Below are 19,287 nucleotides of genomic sequence, written 5' to 3'. Positions count from 1 at the left end.
CCAAAGTCAGTATTGCACGTCGAAAAAAAAAATACATCATTAATTATTTCTGTTTTACCAGGACAATAAAATGCAGGGCTTCAACGTAAAAGGGAAATATGACTTGACTATTGTAACTGCTTCTGTCTTTATCTAATCAATTTGCTTCATGTTTTGTCTTCCTCATGGATGATGATGGAGCTGCTGTCAATAATTTCTTTCCCACTGATTGGGGCTGGGCAAATTGAAGCCCCACAACTCAACCTAACAACTTGTTCTTGTCAAAGTTATATAGGGTGTTTAATTAGATAGAAGATGAGATATTTGGGGATTACAGGCCAGGGAATTGTACCCCAGAAACAGCACAGGGAGTAACTAGAGACTAGAGCCTGGCACCACAGCATCCTAAAAGTTTGGACTTAAATAATTTACCTACCAGACTGCGCAAACACCACGAGGGAGATAAAAACAAATATTGATTATCTTTTTACACAGGAATATTTTCTCTTTCTCTCTGAGATGGGGGAGTGATGAACAACTTCTGGCCAACATGGAAATCATTGTTTTCCCTCACTTAAGAGAGCCAAAACTTTTTTTTTTTTCTTTTTTTTTTTTTGCCTCTGTGATTTGATAAAAGCCAGTTTGCACAGTATATGGAGGGAAATAATTCAGATGATAGTATTGAATTGCACAGCGTTCCCTCTAACTGCAGCTTATTTTGAATTTATTTCGTTACTATAATGAAACACATCAGTATCAAAGTTGCTGACAAACAGTTTTCTACAGAGGTCACTGGGCCTTGGACGTGTACAGCTCAAAGCCGGGAGCAGCTGGCAAGGTGGAAAGCAATACACAGATAAAAGGAACATAATGAAGTGAAATCTGCTGCATTCTACTCAATTCACGGAGGGCAAACTGGAAATTTAAGGACTGTCTGTGAAAAGCAGCTGGTTATCTTGTGCTGGTAAAGACTACGTCTATCCCTTTGTTGTAGCTCTCCATGCTCTTCACTGAAGAATGTGATAAGGTGCGGGACCTGATGCACATTCACTCCTTCAGCTACGACTTCCATTTACGAGTGGTTCACCAGTACCTGGTTGGCTGCCACATGACGCTACGCCAAGGTTACCAGCTGACTGACTTTTTGGATGACTTCATCTCCCACCACCCAGACATTCCTAAATTTGGCCGCAACCACGTCTTTCAAGGTGACTAATTATCGAATCATATTTCAAATCAACTGCATCAGAAAACCATGTCATAAACTCTGTGGGGAAAGCTGTAAAGTGTATTATCGGTTTTATAGTACACTGCTATAAATGCACAAAGAACTGAACGTTTAATTGATCAGTCAACAAATGCATACAAAACGCAACACAAACCAAGATCCATTTAAGAGCTCAAATTGCTGTGGATCTTATGTGTGGGAGACACTTAAAAAACCTAAAAAGAAAATAAATAAATCATGAAACTCATACAATGATGAGACTGTGTGAGTGTTAAAAACAATGTGGAGTGTGTTGAGGAGTGAAGACCAAGTCCAGTTCGGACCAAAATACAATATCCTATGGATGGAACAGTGTACTTGTGGTTGGTTTTAGTGTTGCAGTTACAGTACATACGTTGTTGTACTGTGGCTCTGTTGGGAAAAATCGTACATGCCTCAACACCCTACCAAGAGGGCAGAAATGCCTTCTTGGCTCGGCCCTACAGAACACAGTGCAGAAACCGTGCAAATTACCATCACGGTGCAGTAAAGTCCCGGCCTCAGGCTTTGCCATCTGTCCAGAGCGCAGTCTGAAGACTAATAACTTTATCATCTTAAGACAATGTTGACTTGTTCAAGATTTAGTTACCACTGCATTACATTTAATTGGAATTTTTATGTTGTTATTCATTAATTGCAAAACTATTTCCCAGTGCTGAAGGATTAATGAAGGACGTCAGAAAAGTTAAGTGCCAGGTTTAAATTCCTGACATTTCTTTTTTTTGTGTGCGCAAAAGGGAGCTTGTCCATTTCCACGGGGATGATATCAGCTCACCAGCTATACAATTATATAACTGACCATGCCAGCACCTACAGCATGAAGCCATTACGCATGTCCAGGAGTGGAGTCACCACTGACAAGAAAGGAACACCAGACCTGCATGAGTATGCTCTAGTGGCTCTATGGAACAGGTACAAATACTTTGGGACCATCGAGTCACTCAGCTGCTTTAGCCAATTTATCCCACGTGACATGCTTTATTTCAACCTTTGTCTGTTTTTCTGCTTTAGTTCAGGCTCTTACAAGGATCTGGAGGGCATGCAAAACCACGATGTCTTTGATGTGTCCCTGGTGGTATGCCATAATGCTGCTCCATTTGAGGAGCAGTCAGATGGAGAGAGACATTTGCTGAGGTAAAATGAGATTAAAGAAGAGGCCATTAATGTAACACTCAGCACACACTGCAGAGAACCATCACTTTTAACTGCTCACCATACTTTGCTGTGTGTGTGTGCTGAGTTTATCAGTAATTCATGTGTGTGGGTCTGTGTCTGCGTCTGAATATATACGAATGAATCATTCTAATCATGATCCTGCAATAGAAATTAACGTCACATACCTGCATGTGTAGGCTGCGGTTTTATGTGATCATGACCAGTCAGAGAGAGCTCTTCCCTCGCCTCACTGCTGACATGCGGCGTTTCAAGAGGCTACCCCAGATCCACCGCGATCCTAGTGAGCTGGGTGGTCGACTACCCCCCGATCGAGGAGAGGCTTGCGGGTCACATGGCATTGAGCAGGACCTCTGGGAGGACACATCTTCTGAAGCCGCGATCCCCTCGGCTTCCAGTGATGGGAAAGGGTTTTACTCCATGGCGAGTGGCGGTCCAGAAGCTCAGGGCCTCATCTACCCTTCCCCAGTCTTCCCTCTGCTCAACAACGAGGTGGCCTCGGCCCACAGACAGATCCAAGCCAGTGTGGAGCAGGCCATGGGTCACTGCCGCCGGGACAACCTGTGGAGGAGGCTGTTCCACGGAGAGCACCTGGCTCTGGACAAACTGAAGCTGACCAAGCTGTCGTTTAGCGAACTGGAGGAGCTCCTGGAGTCTGTGCAGAGCCGCTCAGTCGGGGAGATCGACCCACAACTGGTGAGACTCTGGCTTGCTTAAACCGAATGCTAGCTGATGCTACCAAACATCAGTCTCAGTTTACTGAGCCACTTTTTGCTCCAACTTTGTTCAAAGTCAAGACCAGTAAGACTGAAGTGAAAAATGATATATTTGATTTTCCCTGCCACGAGGTTCTAAGACTTCTAAGACCAACCCCCCCTTTGGGTTTCAGTTAAGTGTTAGGAAGCCCATTAAATCAGGCACTAAAGACCCAAAAGGTTAAAAGTACAACTGTGAACACTGTGGAGGTGAATGGAATGTGATGCAGCTTTTACAGTCCACAGGTTGATGTTCTGACTCACACCTTACCTTCATTTTCACACACAGCCTCGTTAAATTTGATCACAGCATATTGCATACTTGTCCATACCCAAGGAAAGATTATGCCATTTGAATGAACTGTAAATAGGGTGAAAAAAGAGTTTTGACACTGACACTGTGTTTAGTTTAATCTAAATTGGTGACTATCATCAGACGATACATGTACTCGTTTACTTTTCCAGTAGAGGAGATTGAAACCCTCCTCAGCTCTAATTCATGATCAGCAACCAGCAGGACGCAGTAATGACTAAGAATGTTTGTGGTGTTGCTGCAGGACTGCTTTCTGACGATGAGCCCAGCCTGGTACCAGAGTCTGATTAAAGTACTGCTGAACCGCTTCCCTCAGAGTTGCAGACACTTTGATGACAACAGCATTCAGTACCTGGTGAGGAGATTCTTTTATTTCCTTTGATGAACCATGTATTTTTTACTGAGCGTCAGATTTTTCTGTGTGTGATGTGAAATATGGGTGCAATTATTTTACTGGGATCATTCAAGTATTTTCAAAACTGAGAGTTGAGTGTTTCAGCACAACATGAACTAAACAGACAACTAATGTGGCTTTCTATTGTTTTGTACTCGCATAACTATGAAAATTTAATCACTCACTAAATCCGCCATGTGTGTTTAGTGGGCTTGTCCTCCTGTTGGCATCCCAGCCCATCCCAGTTACAATTGGACCACAGAGGAACAGTTTCATGTTTCATATCATCGATCCAATTATAAAGACAAATGTTGTCTTTTACTAATGTCCTTGTAATCAATGTTCATGTTTGTCATGTTCTTCCAGGCTGTTCTGAACCAGAAGTTTACCGACTGCTTTGTGTTGGTTTTTCTGGACAACCAAGCCAGAAAAACAGTCAGTTATTTCATCTGTATGTTTTACATTGCTAACATATTGGAGTTACGCAAACTCTTCAACAGTGTATTTTCTCCCCACACACAGAGTCTGAAAGTGGTGTTTCGAGAGCCGCTGCCATCACAGCCAGAGGCCGGCAGCAGCCCTCCCCCACAGTTGGTGTCCATGTATCATCACCTGGAGTCTGTCATCAACACTGCCTGCTACAACCTCTGGACAGGGCTGTTATAGAGACAATCAGCACACGGAAACATCGTGGAAAAGGCAACAGGTTCCTGCTTTACCTAACGCTTTGATAGAGCAGCATCAAGAGTCATAACAAAACGAAATGGCTCTGACCTGTCAGAGTTCGCTGTCTGACTGCTTTCAACCATGTGTTCACACGAGCGTGATATCACATTAGCTATCCTGTGATCTGATGTGCGCTACAACTGATTGAGCACCTTAAGAAGAATTAAATCCTAAAGGAGGCAGCAGTACACATGGGTCACAGCGCGTTATGTTAATGTGGAATTGGAATAAATTAAAATTTACTGATGGCATATGTTGACCCATCAACGATCTAACCCTCTGCCTGTCCAAATGCAGTCTGAACAGGGCAACATGTTAATATGCTTTGTAAAATACAGGTCCATTGCAGGTATTGTGCAGTTTAATAATAACTGGTCTTGAAGCTGTAATTTTAATTTCTGCATATATGAAGCGCCTCACCCACATGTCCACTTACACTAAACAAACACTGAACTCTGCTTGGGTTCATCTCTTGAAGGTTCCAGAAGTTTACTCAAACAGGACTGCAAGCTCAAAAAATGTTGACTGGAGATCTTGATTTCAACCAAATTACTGCAGTTGATGAAGAATGAGGTTTTGGCCCAAAACCTTTGTCATCCCGTTGATCATTCAGATGACACAGTCAGGATTAAAATCAGGGTTAATATGCAAATATCTGCTCAGCTTTTATACCTATTTAAAGACAGGCACTGACCACTGTAACTTTTACCATCATTTAAACCACTTAAAGAGGCGATCACATCACAATAAGCGGTTGCAACAGTTTGGGACTGTACAAATTCGGAAATCACTTACAGGGTGGTGGACAAGACCCTGGAGGAAGATTCTGGTGTGCGGGGAAGTGGCATATCAGCATTTTGGATTTACTCAGTCTGATACCTCTAAAAAGATTTCCTGCTTATGGAGCAGTTTCTTACTCCACTGCTTCTCTAACTGATGTGAATTACCTCAGCTCTTGTGCCTTTTCATAGTATTTTGCTACAGTAATTCTTCACACCGCCTCTTGTGTTTTATAAGAGTGTGAGGTAGCTGACGTGGTGTAGAGCGGAGAGCTTACATATTTGGACTTCTAAAGCTGAATCTGCTGCCCTGAAGTGCCCTTCTGTTTATTTATTATTTATTTTTTCTTTTTTTAATCTCAAACATTTCTAATAAAATCACTGTCATCCCATCAGCTCACACACTCCTGGAATGCAGGAAGGTGCCTGAGTTAAATGTGGATCAAGGTGACTAATTCTTCTTTCCGAGGAAATCAGTCATATAAACTTACATAACATACTACACGTCTCTATTTTTGTTTGAGTTGGATTTTTCATGTGGAAGAGGTAATTCTTCAGCCTTATTACATCACAACACACACAGAGGGTTGACATGAATGACATTCAGACCTCACAGCTCTGCTCACTTAGACTGATGACGGAAGACATTTTGACCATTCAATCTGAATATAAAACACTGGATATTCATCATGCAGATGTCTAATGGAAGTTAGCACTTTAGCATTTTGACATTGTACATGAATCCTGCACTGTCTTTATCAGTATGTATATTATGTATGTACAGAAGACTTTATACAATAAACAAGTAGGATATATGAGAATGTGATGAATCATTTTTACAGCACATAAAACACATTACTCCAAGTAAAAGTCAGCTGTCATTAATGATTTAGGTGCCCAGGTTTGTGAGTCCAGTAATCTTTGATCCAACCCAGACCCTGCTGCGTAGAGCCTGCAGTAAAAACAGACGATTATAAATCTTTTATCCTCCTAACTTGGCTCGACAGTTAAATAAAAAGCACACCTACCTTGTGGCTTGTATTCACAGCCGATGTATCCCTGGTAGTTGAGGTTCTCCAGGGTGTTGAACAGGTAACTGTAGTTCAGCTCGCCCGCACTGTCAGGCTCATTCCTGCCGGGAACCTGAGCAATCTGGATGTGACCTGAGAAACATGGATGGAAGTTTTTCATCCATGTTACCCTGAGAGACTTGACTGAGGATGTTCTTCAGTGAACAACCCTCAGTTTCCCGTCATTGGGACTGCACTTGCTTAGCCTGAGTAGCTAAAGAAGCCCAATTTGCACCTCCATAACTTCTTGCATAACATTTGTAGAAGATGGATAGAAGAACACCCGCCACCCATCTTGCTGAAAGATAATGTGGGGAGGTGAAAGCCTCCCTGTTTAATCAGCTCTTACTCACCAATCATTGGAAAGTACTTGTGAATGTTTTGTGTCAGGTTTCCATCCATTATTTGCCAGTGGAAGATATCCTGAAACAGGTCAGACATTTATCCATCCGCAGTTTAGTGGTTTGCAATAATACATTTAAATGAAGACGCATTTCAAAAGTACCCACCATCTGCAGCTTGATGTTTGGCTTTCCAACCTTCTCCAGTATTCCTGCTGCTACAAACACAAACATACGCATCAACTGAGAGAGGACTCAGCAGGTAGCCAGTAACCCATACTGCGATTATTTTGCCAGGTACTGTGATTGTAAAATATGATTGAATTGTTATTTCCACAGTTTAACTGAAACAAAAAAGATTACAATGTGATTAGTGCATGGGTCTTGAAACAACCAGTTTAGTTCCTCTGGTCTCGAGAACACACAGGGCACAAGAAAAGCGCATAATTATTACAGTATTACACCAGGTCAGTTAAAACTAAGGAATAGAAATCTGTCCATTGAGGAAACACAGCTGACTGTATTCATTTTATGAAACAATGTAAAAAATAACTTTAAATTGAATTATGACGGCCTACCCCAGTTTCTACATGTTAATCAATTAAAGCTGTGTACCTGTAGATTGGCACTGGGATGGATCACAACGCACTGTGCTGAAAACACTTACATTGTGCTGTGAGCTATTTGCATCGCACTTTCTTTATGCGTTGCACTTGTGTTGTCAAATTGAATCACCTTCACTCAAGGAAAGAGATTTTTGGGTTGTTTTTTTTTTTTTTTTTACAACACAATTTTCAGCCTCATGATTTTACAATCTGTAATGTGTTGTCTCAGTGAGACATTGTCTTACCCTGATGAGGGGAGTCCAGGAAATATCTTGGATCTGTAATCCTTGTGTTGATAGGTTCAATCAAACCAATGATTCCTTCCTGAGATGAGCATCATTATCAGAAGCTGACACAGGTTGTCATTATTACTCAGGATGCTGTGACATTAAATTGAGCAAACCAATATGATACATCTTGTACAAGAACTCGAACTGAATTGTGTACTATAGCAGAGAGAAATACCGAATATGACGTGACATTTAACATTTTTGATTAATTCAGAGAGATGTGAAAAAACAGCAAGGACATAATTAGGGCTGCAACTAATGAGGTCCTAAATGGAGACAAGGCACAATGCCCCACGGATCAGCCATTAAGTAAGATAAAAGTCGCATGTCATCGCATCACTATTACCATTTCTTTTGACAATTACTTTGACTAACTAATCATTTTGTATATGAAATGTTTGAGAATATTGAAAAATCCCTGTTTTCCCACAGCTACTCAGCATCCTGTCATGTAGGGCTGACAAAGTGGAACTGGCACTTTCGGGGTTTCGGTAGGTCAACCACTAATCTTTCAAAAAACCAGGCAAGCCGTCCTGACTCTACACAATTCAGGAAAAAAGTGAAGTGCATCACAAATATATTTTTGGGGGAGATTCAATCCAATTAATGAAAGTGGTTTAATGTTCTGTTGACCTATTTTGGTCACGTACACATAATTCTTTGATCACTTACATGCAGCCCAACAAGTTTTTTTTTTTATTATTATTATTTACTGACAACCTTTGTTACAGCGCCGTATGATGATATTTCTTATAATCAAATCATATCTCATGTTATACGTTTTTGGGTTTTTTTTAGTCTACACAGTCTCATAGTTTTAGTAATTTATATGGTGCATACAGTATCTTACAACACATTAAATACCTGCAAATGTCAGAGATTGTGTTAATTCTTCATCATCTACCCAGCTTTCTCTCTCAGTATCTTGTTGCAGAATTCCAATGTCAACCTGCTGATGCTGTTGTATTGCACAAAAAAAAAAAAAAGGCACTAACCTTCGAGAGGACATCAGCAGCATAGCTCAGGTTCTGGACAAAGACGGCCTCCATTTCCTTGGCAACTGCTGTCCTGTCTGCACCCACAGGAACCCTCCCTGCCATCAAGTGTATTCTGGAAATGGAACACAGGCAAGATGACAATACTTCCACTACTGCTGTTCTGAAACCATTTGTATTACAACCTGCCAAGCAGAGAAAAAGGCCTCAAGCCAAATCACGATATAATCAAAAGGTTAAAATCAACAGATACGTTTGCTTTGCAGCATTGATTATCTGTGGACACGTATTGGATAAATAACTGAAAACCAGTATTTTCCCTCACACACTACACACTTTGTGTTAAGTTCTTTTTTTTTAGTTTCAGTTTTATTGTTATATCAAAATACACACATTTCCATAAATGGAGGGGAGATTATCATGCCCCACAGATCAGCCATAAATTAAGATAAAAGCCATACAAAATAAAAAAATAAAATGAGATAAAATATGATACAGAGACAAAAAAGAACAAAGAACAGACAGCTATTACAGAGAGATCAAAGCTAATTTTAAGCAGCAGTTCCAGGAGGCTTCAAGGGCAATTTAATTTAAAAGGCCTCCAGAAATAAGAAGTGTTTCAGTAGGATTGCTATTGTTTATGAAGAGAAAGAAGGGCGAAGGTGTCCAGAGTGTTCAGGGCTCTGATGACTTGAGGAAAGAAGCAGTTGCTCAGTCTAATTGGCAAGACACACAGACTATGCATTTCTGGGGCTTTTTAAAATGCCTTTATCTCAGAGAGTAAATGGCAGAGAGGCTGACAGGACACAGGAAGAGAAAGGGGAATGACCTGCAACACAGGTCCGCTGATAGCACCCCAACGCTGCGATTACTCAACCCCCCACCCAGAGCTCATTCAAACTAAAGCACATGCCTAAATATGAAAACTGACCTGTTATTTATTTCATTTTTACAATTCCTGCCCTGTCTGCTTCCTTAGACTTATTTCCTGTTCTATCCTTGGCGTGTGATACAGTGAAATATAATCCCAGGAGGCTCGTGGGCGGAGAAATACCTCACCTTTTACAGTCCAAAGAATTAGCATACTTCACAGCCATTTCCAGACCCTGTCTGAACTCTGACTCCCTCCCAGGTACCGCTCCAAGGCCGAGATCGCCGGCCTCAACATCTCCTGCCAAACGAACACACATGCTTATCGTCAACACCATCCAGTAATTCTGATGAACCACATTAGCAACTATCATGTTGTATTTCGCAGAAAAGTTCATTCTTTGTAATTCAATGCAAAAACCATAATACAATTTAGATTCATTAAACGTGCGAAATATTTCCAGAATTGTTTTGTTCTAATTTTCATCATTACGGCTTTCAGGTCATAAAAATCTAAAATCTCTGTCAGTCAAAATATCACAATATTTCCTGAGATCAATCAAAAACATTTTTACATTTTGGAAATGTTCAAGTTCTGAAAAGTATGTTTGTTTGTATATGCTTCTTTGGCACGGATAAGTGCGGTGTGCACGGGGCAAACAGCCTGCAGCATTGCCGAGGCATTATTGAAGCTCATGTCACTGTGATAGTGGCTATTGGCTCGAGGGGATGGTTGGGTCCAGTTTCTCTCATCTCACTCCAAACATACGAACATTAGTAGATGTGGTCAGGCGAGTTGGCCAATCAGGCCCAGTAATGTGGTGAGCAAAATTTAGCAGTTCTAAAATGAAAATTTGAAGGTATAAAAGGTAAAAAAGTTGTGAGATTTATTTACCCAAATGAAACCTTTTCACACAAATAACACACACACACACACGCACACACAAAAGACTGAACTCACAATTTAAACATTCTCCCTTACACATCTCGCACAATTACAGTATGTGTAAGGAGATGTCAACTGTGCATCAAAGTCAAAGTCAACTTTATTTTCTTTGGCTGTGCAAAGATACATTTCACTTTAAAGCGCATTGGATTTCCAGTTATGTGTTTCAGTTGTATATACAGAAGCACTTCTATATGTGAGTGCATGATTATTATGTGAGCATCATTGGAAGTATAATCTGTTCTTGTCTGTGCACGAGCTGTGTGAATGGATGAATGGATGAATGGATGGATGGATGAATGGATAGATGGATGGATGGATGGATAGATGGATGGATGAATGGATAGATGGATGGATGAATGGATAGATGGACGGATGAATGGATAGATGGACGGGTGGGTGGGTCAGGCTCAGTGTTGTAATCAGCTGTTTACCGGGCGGGGTGTTGATGAGGACCACCTCCACTCCTGCGGCCCGGGCGGCCCTCCGGAGCTCCGGCGGCTCCGTGTCGTAGAGCCAGGCCGCCTCCACAGCCTGGAAGCCGGCCTGAGCTGCGGCGGACATCCTCCTGCTGAAGTCCGGCAGCTCCGTGAAAAGCCACGAAATATTCGCGCAAAACTTTAGCGGCGCCATTCCGGTTGAACAGTCGGACGACAGGACGTCGACCTTCCGCTCGGCCCGTCGGTTCACCGGAGCTCTGCCGGGCTGCCAGACCGGACACGGAAGAAGAAACTTTCAAAATAAGACCGGAGCCTCCAGCACACAGGAAAGGCGCAGTGAAAAGTACGACAGCAGCTATGATCCTTAAAGTCATTTTACACTTCATACATGAGTGAAAAGAGACCAGTGTGCTGTGTTTTTACTTCTGCCTGTTTTAACGGCACTCCTGCTGCCCCTCCAAATAAAAGTTCAGGAGAAGTGCCAGTTCAGTGAGAAAGACACTGGAAGGTCCGTCAATATTTGGACTGCATTTCTGCTCCGTACATCGCCACAATAGATTTGAAATGAAACAATCAAGGTGCAGACTCTCAGCTTTAATTTGAGTTCATTTACATCAGGATGTAGGAATTAACACATTTCATGTGTGCCCTCCACCTTTTTAAGGGACTGGGAATAATTGCAGAGACTAATATAATGATAAATCAAACTGACTCTTGTAACCCTTCGCAGTCAGTAGCTGTAGATGCCATCAGACTCTGGGTTCCGTCCCAGGTGATGCCCTGCCAGGCCTCTGCTGCAGCTGTCTTTGGCCATTTCCCTCTCACTTTTGTTTCCAGTAAGTGAAATGCACGCTCAGTCGGGTTCAGGTCAGGTGGCTGACTTGGCCATTGCAGAACATTTAACTTCTTCGCCTTAAAAAATACCTTGGTTGGTTTCCCAGCCGGCTTCAGGTTTTCATCCATCTGCGCGGTGAAGCTCCGGCCGATGAGTTCTGAAGCATTTGGCTGAATATGACCAGATCACTTCAGAATTCATCCTGCTGCCTCTGTCAGCAGATAACCAGCTCCACTGGCAGCCGTAGATGCCCACAGCATGACACTACCACCACCATGCGTCACTGATCAGCTGGATCTTTCCTTCTCGTCATTCTGGTAGTTCATCTTTGTCTCACCTGTCAATGTTTTGTTGTTTTTTGTTGTTGTTGTTTTTTTTTTTTGTTTTTGTTTTTTTTTTTGACAAACGCCAATCTGGCCTTCCTGTTTTTGACGCTGACCAATGGCTGACCTCTTGTGGTGAACCCTCTGTATTCACTCTGGTGAGGTCTTCTCTGAAGTGTTGACTTTGACACAGATACGTGTTCTTGATCTGGCCAGCAGTTGTGAGGGGTTGTTTTGTTTTGTTTTTCTGGACTAAGAAAGGGTTCCTCTGTCATCCACCACATTAGCTCTCTGCAGTCTCCCGGGTCTTTTGGTGTGACTGAGCTCACCAGAGCTTTTTTCTTTCATTTTAAATTTTGCTGGGTTTGTTTTAATTTGTCGGCCTAATGATGGTTTGCTTCACTGACACTTGAAATGAAGTCGAAAGCTTTTCTGTGCTCCTTGTAAGTGAAATAACGAGGGAATCACGCGTGCCCGGGTGAGGGAAGGCTGTGGCTGTGAAAACGTAAGGCGGCCGTGTTCATAAACCGTTAAACAAAGATAAATAACTCAAATGGACGCGAACGTGGCTGTGGTGGCTCCGGAAACAGCCGAGTCGGGCCGATGACGCCCGAAGGCGCACACTGAGGAGAGCGTTGTGTGCTGCGCTCCCAGAGAGGAGGAACCACCGACGGACCTCACCGGGAACACTGACCGACACCGAGGGAGGAAACCCGGCCAGGTGCCTTCAAGTAACACCGGTTCGTGTGCTGGCACGGAGCCTTTTCTTGTTCCTGTTTACCTCGGAGGATTAACGAGACGTGAGACGGAACTAAAGACTGGGAGACTCTTTCCTAAACTCCGCGTTATCCAAGTACATCGATGCCGCTCCGGTCTGAAACATCTTTGGCGGAATGCAAACGTGGAATCGGAGAAAATGGTGAGTTCGGACCGCTTTTGAAATAATATTGTGTGATGCTGTGTGATGACATTTTGGCAGTCAGATGAACTTCACAGCAGACTGAATGACACATTCAGCACCAGCACTCGCGTGCACCTGTCGGAATGGACAACCAGTGCCATTCACATCAGACCCTTTTATTAATGCACCCGTTGTGCGTTGGCAAATGCACGTTTTTTTTTTTCTGGCGATTTCTGTGAAGCAGTTTTAAATGCAGCTTTTTTTCCCCCTCGGCTCAGTTTTATTTCCATTCTGTGACTTTGTCAGGGCTCAAAAATGACTTCATTAAAAAGATGCCTTATACGCAGATGGTTCGCTTGTTTACCAGTCTTTGGATGTCGAAGAACTGGCCGTTTGTTTTTAATATAAAGAAGCATTTTAGTAAGATGTGGATTTCTTTTTCGGATTCTCTGTTCATGGTGAGTACGATTCTGCTCCGATAAAACAATTCCAACACGAGAAAAATCATTTTCTTGCTTGCATACTTTTATTCAAAATGAAATGCTTGAGTGTGTGTGTGTGTGTGTGTGTGTGTGTGTGTGTGTCTGTCTGTCTGTCTGAAAAATAATTTGAAAACGGGACTTGGTTTCATGCAAGAAATAGATTTCATCTTATATCCTGTTTTGTTTCAATTCTAATTCTAATTCAATATCAGTATTGCATTACTTAATGTTGTCGGCTGTTGACTTGAACAATCTTACTGTGGCCTACTTGCACACTGAACTCTGGACCCCAGTTTCATCCTAAATTCTGCCCTGTTGTCTGTGTGGAGTTTACATGCTCATTATGAGTGAGTCATTTAGCTGTCCGTACTTTATTGTTTTAGGATTGACGATTTGACAGAGCCACAATACTTGTGGGAGGAGGACAGAGGGTTCAGGTAGTGAAAGTGCCATAGATGGAAGGAAAAGGAGTGAGGACATGGCCTGGAGGGGAAATGGGAGCATATATGCAGCTTGCAGATAAAGGCAGGAAAAATAGTGCGTTCTGCTCTGCATTTGGTCCATGTATCTTGATTTATGCATCAGATGAACACTGGCATTGTGACTATATGATGGAAAGCAGGATGTGGATGTGTGTTTTGCTCTGCTCACCGTTTTATGAGAGGGTACTTGTTGAATATAATCTATTCCTTAGCTCCTTACAGGCTCAAACTACCAGAGCTCTAAAATCCTGATCGATCTTCATATTGGCATCGCATATATGAGGAGAAACGTAATGCTCTTTACTACGATCTCTAACATAAACGCATTAAAAGACATGGCAAGATATTATTTAGAGAAATCTCATGTCGTGGAAAAGCAGATGAAGCAGATGAAGATGACACTGTTCTGTAACACATCATCATATATTCAATGTGCCTAATAGAACTAAAAGAAGCATGGAAATATAAGTGAAAAAAATATGCAAACAATATAACAACACAGAATTTCTAATTAAAGTGTAAAATGAATACATTAAATGAAAGCAGTGGCTAACAGAGCAGTTTTTAAACTAGCCCTTTAATGAAAAACAAAAGCAGTAAATAAATAAAGTTACTCACACATTTATTTGTTTCAGTTCCTTTAAGCTTGCAGATGTTTAATGCTCAACGTATTTCAACAAAATTATTAATTTGCCAAGAGACAATCTTAGCATTGACTATTTATAGGCTAATCAGGGAACAGAAATCATTTATGAAAAAGTTAAACAATAAATACATGCATTAAAAAAAAGGTGTGACAAAAAACAAAACTGGATTTAGTATTCTTCATTTTGCAAACATTTATTTAGAAATAATAACCTTAATTTACTGAATGAACAAGTCATTGTTTAACCTATCCCGACAGCGCAAAATGTTTGGTGTAGCATTATTTAGTGAATCTTACCAGTATATTTAAGTTTCAAAATTATTCATATTTGTTTTGAGAACTCCTCATTGATTTAATAGTATTCCTAGAGATAGACCACAAATACCGTTGATTCAATGTGAAAAGAACACAAATACATTTTGAAAAGAATTTTCTATAACATTTGACAGCCAACATAGTAAAATGCAAGCAGTGTAAATATTCATTTAAAAATGGAAATATGTGAAAATGTACTAACTAAATATAAAGCGAGTGCTCTAAAATAGTTTAATATCAAAATAAATAACAATGCAAATAAGCGATATCGGTACAGACAGAAAAACTATGATATTGATCCAATTTTATTTATTATTTTTTTTTTTTTCATGCACAGCAACCTACGCTAAAAACAGTCGCAATGCAGAATATAGTTCCACCATTTTGGAAGCCACTGGGCTTCCAGCCAGTACTGTTGTAATGAAGCTCTGACCATATGTCAAGTAATCAGCCCTGACCAGCCTCCTCTCAATCGGTGCTGAACTCCACCCACCACACCTCCTTCACAGTCCCCTTAAATACAACATCTCTGTTGTTTTGTGCCAAGTGTACCAGTGCAACTGTCACAGCATTGTTCATTTTTGTCAACTGACTGCCCGATAGTCATAAAAGGCCAGTGTACTTGTCCGCTCTTTACTGACTCCCTTACTGACCATCATGTGGCTATGGAGTACACAACATCCAGCCTCAACAACCTGTTTTAACTAAACAACAAAATAAAGACAGAGGGAAAGATGAAATTAAATTTTTTTAGGTATTGCACTAGCACAATTATTATCTGACCGCTGTGTAAACTCTGTACAAACTGAGCAACATAATGGTAATGACCAAATACTTGTGTATTCATTTTTGTTTGTTCAATTAGTACAGATTTCAGGTGTTGAAATATTTAGGATCATTGTCCAATAAGGAAGCTACTCTGTCAATGGCTTAACTTAATTATGCAATGGTCTGGGTGAATAATCAATAATCCTGATTGGCTGGAGGGTGTCAAAGAACTTACTTGCTGACTTCTCACGTAGTTCTAATTGAACAACTTGTTTACTGTTACAAATGAATGTGCTACAGGCAGAATTTAAGGTAAGTAACCATAGCAACAGGATACAGTCATATTCTCAGGGGACACGTGTATAAAAATCCCCCAGCAAATTAGATGCAACAATGGGAAACATAATAATTTAATTTAATTTATATAATGAATAGGAAAACTTTGATGACTGGGATACTGCTGAGGAAAGGGCACAAAGAGTTAATACCAGAGGATTTAATTCAACTTGAAGATGAGACGGATGATAATCAACACAGAGAAAATAACTCAATGAGCAATGAAAACACTAAGAGACGTCATTACACAAAAACAGATGTCCAACTTTGAAAACGTCACCGTCAGTGTTCTGAATGACACGCTGCTGTTACAGCACGGCCAGCCACAGAGACCTGTACTGCGGTCTGGCATCCCCCGTCACCTAGCTGACTTCAATGTCAAAACAGACTCTAGGTTCCAGTCTAACAATTATGCAATTCCAAGCCGTCCTTAATCCCAACAGGTTGAGTAAAAATGCCCACCCCCACCCATGGATTTTGGAGTCCCACCTGGAATTCATAATGTAGGCCTCGACTACTGGAGGGGGGTGCACGGAGCATCTCTCTGTCACACACAATCCCACCATTACACGTCAGTAACTTTGTCCCTTCTCTTTTCTGTAGTTTGTGTTTTTCCCCTCCTATCCCTCTCTGCTTTCGTCCTGCAGGGATTGAATCATCGTTGCCCCATGTTCCTGCTCAGCACCTGCTGTTGCAATACTTACTGTTAGTCATCATTAAGTGCCTTCATTTAGAATTTGTAGTATCGCTTACTCTGTTATTTTTACTTCCTGCTAATATTTACTGATGCACTTTTTGTGGCAGCAGACATTAATCGTCTGTATATCCATATAGACATCTGTCTGTATGGCTTACTTGCTTTTTTACTGTATTCTCTCCCGACTTGCTCTTGTTCGCTCTCTATTCGTCCCTCTCTCTCTCTCTCTCTTCCTCTCTCCGTCTCTCTCTCTCTCTCTCTCTCTCTCTCCGTCTCTCTCTCTCTCTCTCTCTCTCTCTCTCTCTCTCTCTCTCTCTCTCTCTCTCTCTCTCTCTCAACCCCACAAGGGAAGGCAGATGGCCGCCTACCCTGAGCCTGAGATTTCTGCCTCTAAGAGGAAGTTTTTCATTGCCACTGTCGCCAAAAGCTTGCTGGAGGGAATTGTTGGGTCTCTTTAAATAACTCTACATAGAGCAGGTCTAGACCAAACTCTTTATAAAGTGCCTTGAAGTAACTCTTATGATTTGGCGCAATATAAAAACATTTTGATTTGATTTCGATCTGATAAAGTCCACAGTGCCGTCTCCTGATACCCCCCTTTGTCTAGTTAGAAAGGTCTGCGCTGACGTTAGGTTGTGTTTTGTCCGACAAGGCAGAGAGGGAAAGCAGGAGCTGAGCCAGGCGTCATTCATCCTCCAGAATGCAAGGATGGACTATGTCAGCTGGACGCACAACCCAGAAACAAAGAATCATAAGGACCCGCGTGACCCAGAGAAACTCAACATCAGAGGTTTGCCAGGCTGCAGGATCCTCTATGTCCATTTTAAGAAATATGTGTGCAAACGTCCGCCAGACACTAAATCCTTCCACCTCAATCTGAAGCTCATTATCACAGTAACTCTGATGTGTAGTACAGCCAGGAGCTGAAGGGTGTGCACTACCTGACAAAGTGAAACAGTAAAAAACAAAAATCAGTTAAGAGGTGATTATATTTGTACTGATGAAGAAATCTGCATATCAATCAAAGAACAATTATGCATGACAGTATATGTTGTCTCCCTTATTCATCATATTATAGAAACATTCTTACCATTATACTTTTCAGGTGGGTCTTTCATGGGCGTACACCAACCGCAGCACTGCTGTTGGTCTGCTCTCGGATGCTGGCCTGGATAGCTTTTAAATTATGCCGGTGACAGGCTACTGATGTGAGGGCGGCCTGCGTGCTTATTGGGCTCCATCGCTGAGAGATTAACGAGAATGGAGCCACGTTTTGTTGTCGTTTACTGCCCATCATGGCCAGTCGCCAACTGTCGACCGTCAGCCGTCCATTCAAGGCTGCTACAATGGGCTGGCCTCTCTCCCTTGAATCACACAATAAATGGAAATGTTGAACTTTATCAAGAAAGCTATTGCTTCATGCAGACGGCGCTTTTGTTTTAATAATTGTTTTTTTTTTTTTTTTTTTGGTCTTGTCTAGAATGGCCATTAATAACCTACAATTTATGATTTTAAGTGTGACATGTAATTAAATGTCAGTGAATTGGCCCAGGGACCCTGTAACTCTTACTTAGCTTATTTAAAACTAGAAAGTTTGACATGCCCATGATTGTATCATTAAAAGCTTATTGTTATTTTTTTATGAATAATCTTTGATGTTGCAATCTTTATGAAATGGTCCTCTTAATGCCAATACAGCCTACAATAAATGTAGTCTGCCTGTAAAACTCTCCCGGCAATGTCATCAGCAGGCCACAAACTCTGCGACTCTTTGGAGGGGGGGGGGATATCTTCTTTCCAACCGAGTGCAATTTCAGAAGTGCAAAACATCCTCTGAACATTCCACTTATTTGTCAGGCTCTCAGGTATTGGGAGGGAAACAGAGTTCTTGCTTTTTCAATCAAAATTCAATTTTCATTGCAAAACACATGAAAATATAAATTAATGGTCAGATTCTTTACTTTCTTTGGAAAGGGACCACTTGCATATCCTCTCACATGACATGTATCCTGAGAATACATCAAACCTCACCATTATCTGTGGAACTGTGGGGAGCTGCAGTGTTCTCATTTTGATCTCTGCACCAGCCACAGAACTCAGTTCTCTCCTGAGCTAAAGTAGCTTAATGACAGACTGTCAGTGCTTCTCCAAAAGCTGATAAACTGATCTCAGTCCATCTGATCAACAGATATCTCTCATATAGAAACTCCCCTGAGGGACCAAACAGGTTTCGTCAGTCTCTGAAAACAAGCCAGTCTGAGCTCCACGGGTTTGTCCTTGGATGGTCATTTTCTGAGACTTGATTGGTCAGAGTGCCGTGTTTTTATATTCAGTGATTTCAATCTCCAGTATAACCTGCTCCAGGGCACGTTAGCCGTGTAGGTTACTGTGGTGAATCCTGCTTTGCGGTACAGGCCCCGGGGGCTCAGGGGATTTTCCAACAAACACAACAACAGCACAACGGCCACACCGTTCACACACTGTGAAGGCAAAGAGAGTTTCCTCTCTGCCAACAGGTGTCCTTTATCTGGCTGTGATTAGAGGTTGGTGAAGGGGAGT

General features: G+C 41.6%; 2 protein-coding genes across 10 annotated transcripts in view; one reads left to right on the top strand and one right to left on the bottom strand.

Moving 5' to 3' along the window:
- szt2 (SZT2 subunit of KICSTOR complex) overlaps window positions 1–6,198 on the top strand; it is a 55,253-nt gene extending 49,055 nt beyond the window's left edge. For 6 of the 7 annotated variants that reach the window (XM_029499279.1, XM_029499278.1, XM_029499280.1 and 3 more), the window contains 6 exons: window positions 974–1,187; window positions 1,984–2,158; window positions 2,258–2,380; window positions 2,599–3,115; window positions 3,732–3,842; window positions 4,248–6,198. In XM_029499279.1, the coding sequence (XP_029355139.1) occupies window positions 974–1,187; window positions 1,984–2,158; window positions 2,258–2,380; window positions 2,599–3,115; window positions 3,732–3,842; window positions 4,248–4,547 (1,440 nt within the window). In that variant the 3' untranslated portion in view covers window positions 4,548–6,198. The remainder of the gene's footprint in view (window positions 1–973; window positions 1,188–1,983; window positions 2,159–2,257; window positions 2,381–2,598; window positions 3,116–3,731; window positions 3,843–4,247) is intronic. The other variant, XM_029499282.1, reaches the window with a different exon arrangement.
- Window positions 3,688–11,207, bottom strand: hyi (hydroxypyruvate isomerase). 3 transcript variants are annotated; one of them, XM_029499283.1, is made up of 8 exons: window positions 10,938–11,207; window positions 9,747–9,858; window positions 8,688–8,802; window positions 7,648–7,726; window positions 6,966–7,015; window positions 6,810–6,879; window positions 6,415–6,549; window positions 3,688–6,338 (listed from the first exon to the last, which is right to left on the bottom strand). In XM_029499283.1, exons 1-8 carry the CDS (start codon window positions 11,134–11,136, stop codon window positions 6,268–6,270), a joined length of 831 nt encoding a protein of 276 aa, XP_029355143.1. In that variant the 5' UTR covers window positions 11,137–11,207; the 3' UTR covers window positions 3,688–6,267. The 3 variants fall into 3 exon arrangements, with proteins under 3 accessions (XP_029355143.1, XP_029355145.1, XP_029355144.1); XM_029499285.1 differs by having other exon boundaries at window positions 3,688–6,327; XM_029499284.1 differs by having other exon boundaries at window positions 6,966–7,012.
- Between the last annotated feature and the right edge of the window lie 8,080 nt (window positions 11,208–19,287).

The sequence above is a fragment of the Echeneis naucrates genome, chromosome 4, assembly GCF_900963305.1.
Source record: "Echeneis naucrates chromosome 4, fEcheNa1.1, whole genome shotgun sequence".
NCBI lineage: Eukaryota > Metazoa > Chordata > Actinopteri > Carangiformes > Echeneidae > Echeneis > Echeneis naucrates.
Note: the sequence above shows the minus strand (reverse complement) of the source record. Positions and strands in the feature narration are given on the sequence as shown.

What these genes read in the sequence shown, in the direction of transcription:
- hyi (XM_029499285.1), bottom strand. Translation starts at nt 11,136, where the DNA reads ATGGCGCCGCTAAAGTTTTGCGCGAATATTTCGTGGCTTTTCACGGAG. An exon ending in CTGCTGATGTCCTCTCGAAG is followed by an intron (nt 7,727 to 8,687) that starts GTTAGTGCCTTT and finishes TGCTCATCTCAG; the next exon opens with GAAGGAATCATTGGTTTGAT. An exon ending in CAAGTACTTTCCAATGATTG is followed by an intron (nt 6,550 to 6,809) that starts GTGAGTAAGAGC and finishes CATGTTTCTCAG; the next exon opens with GTCACATCCAGATTGCTCAG.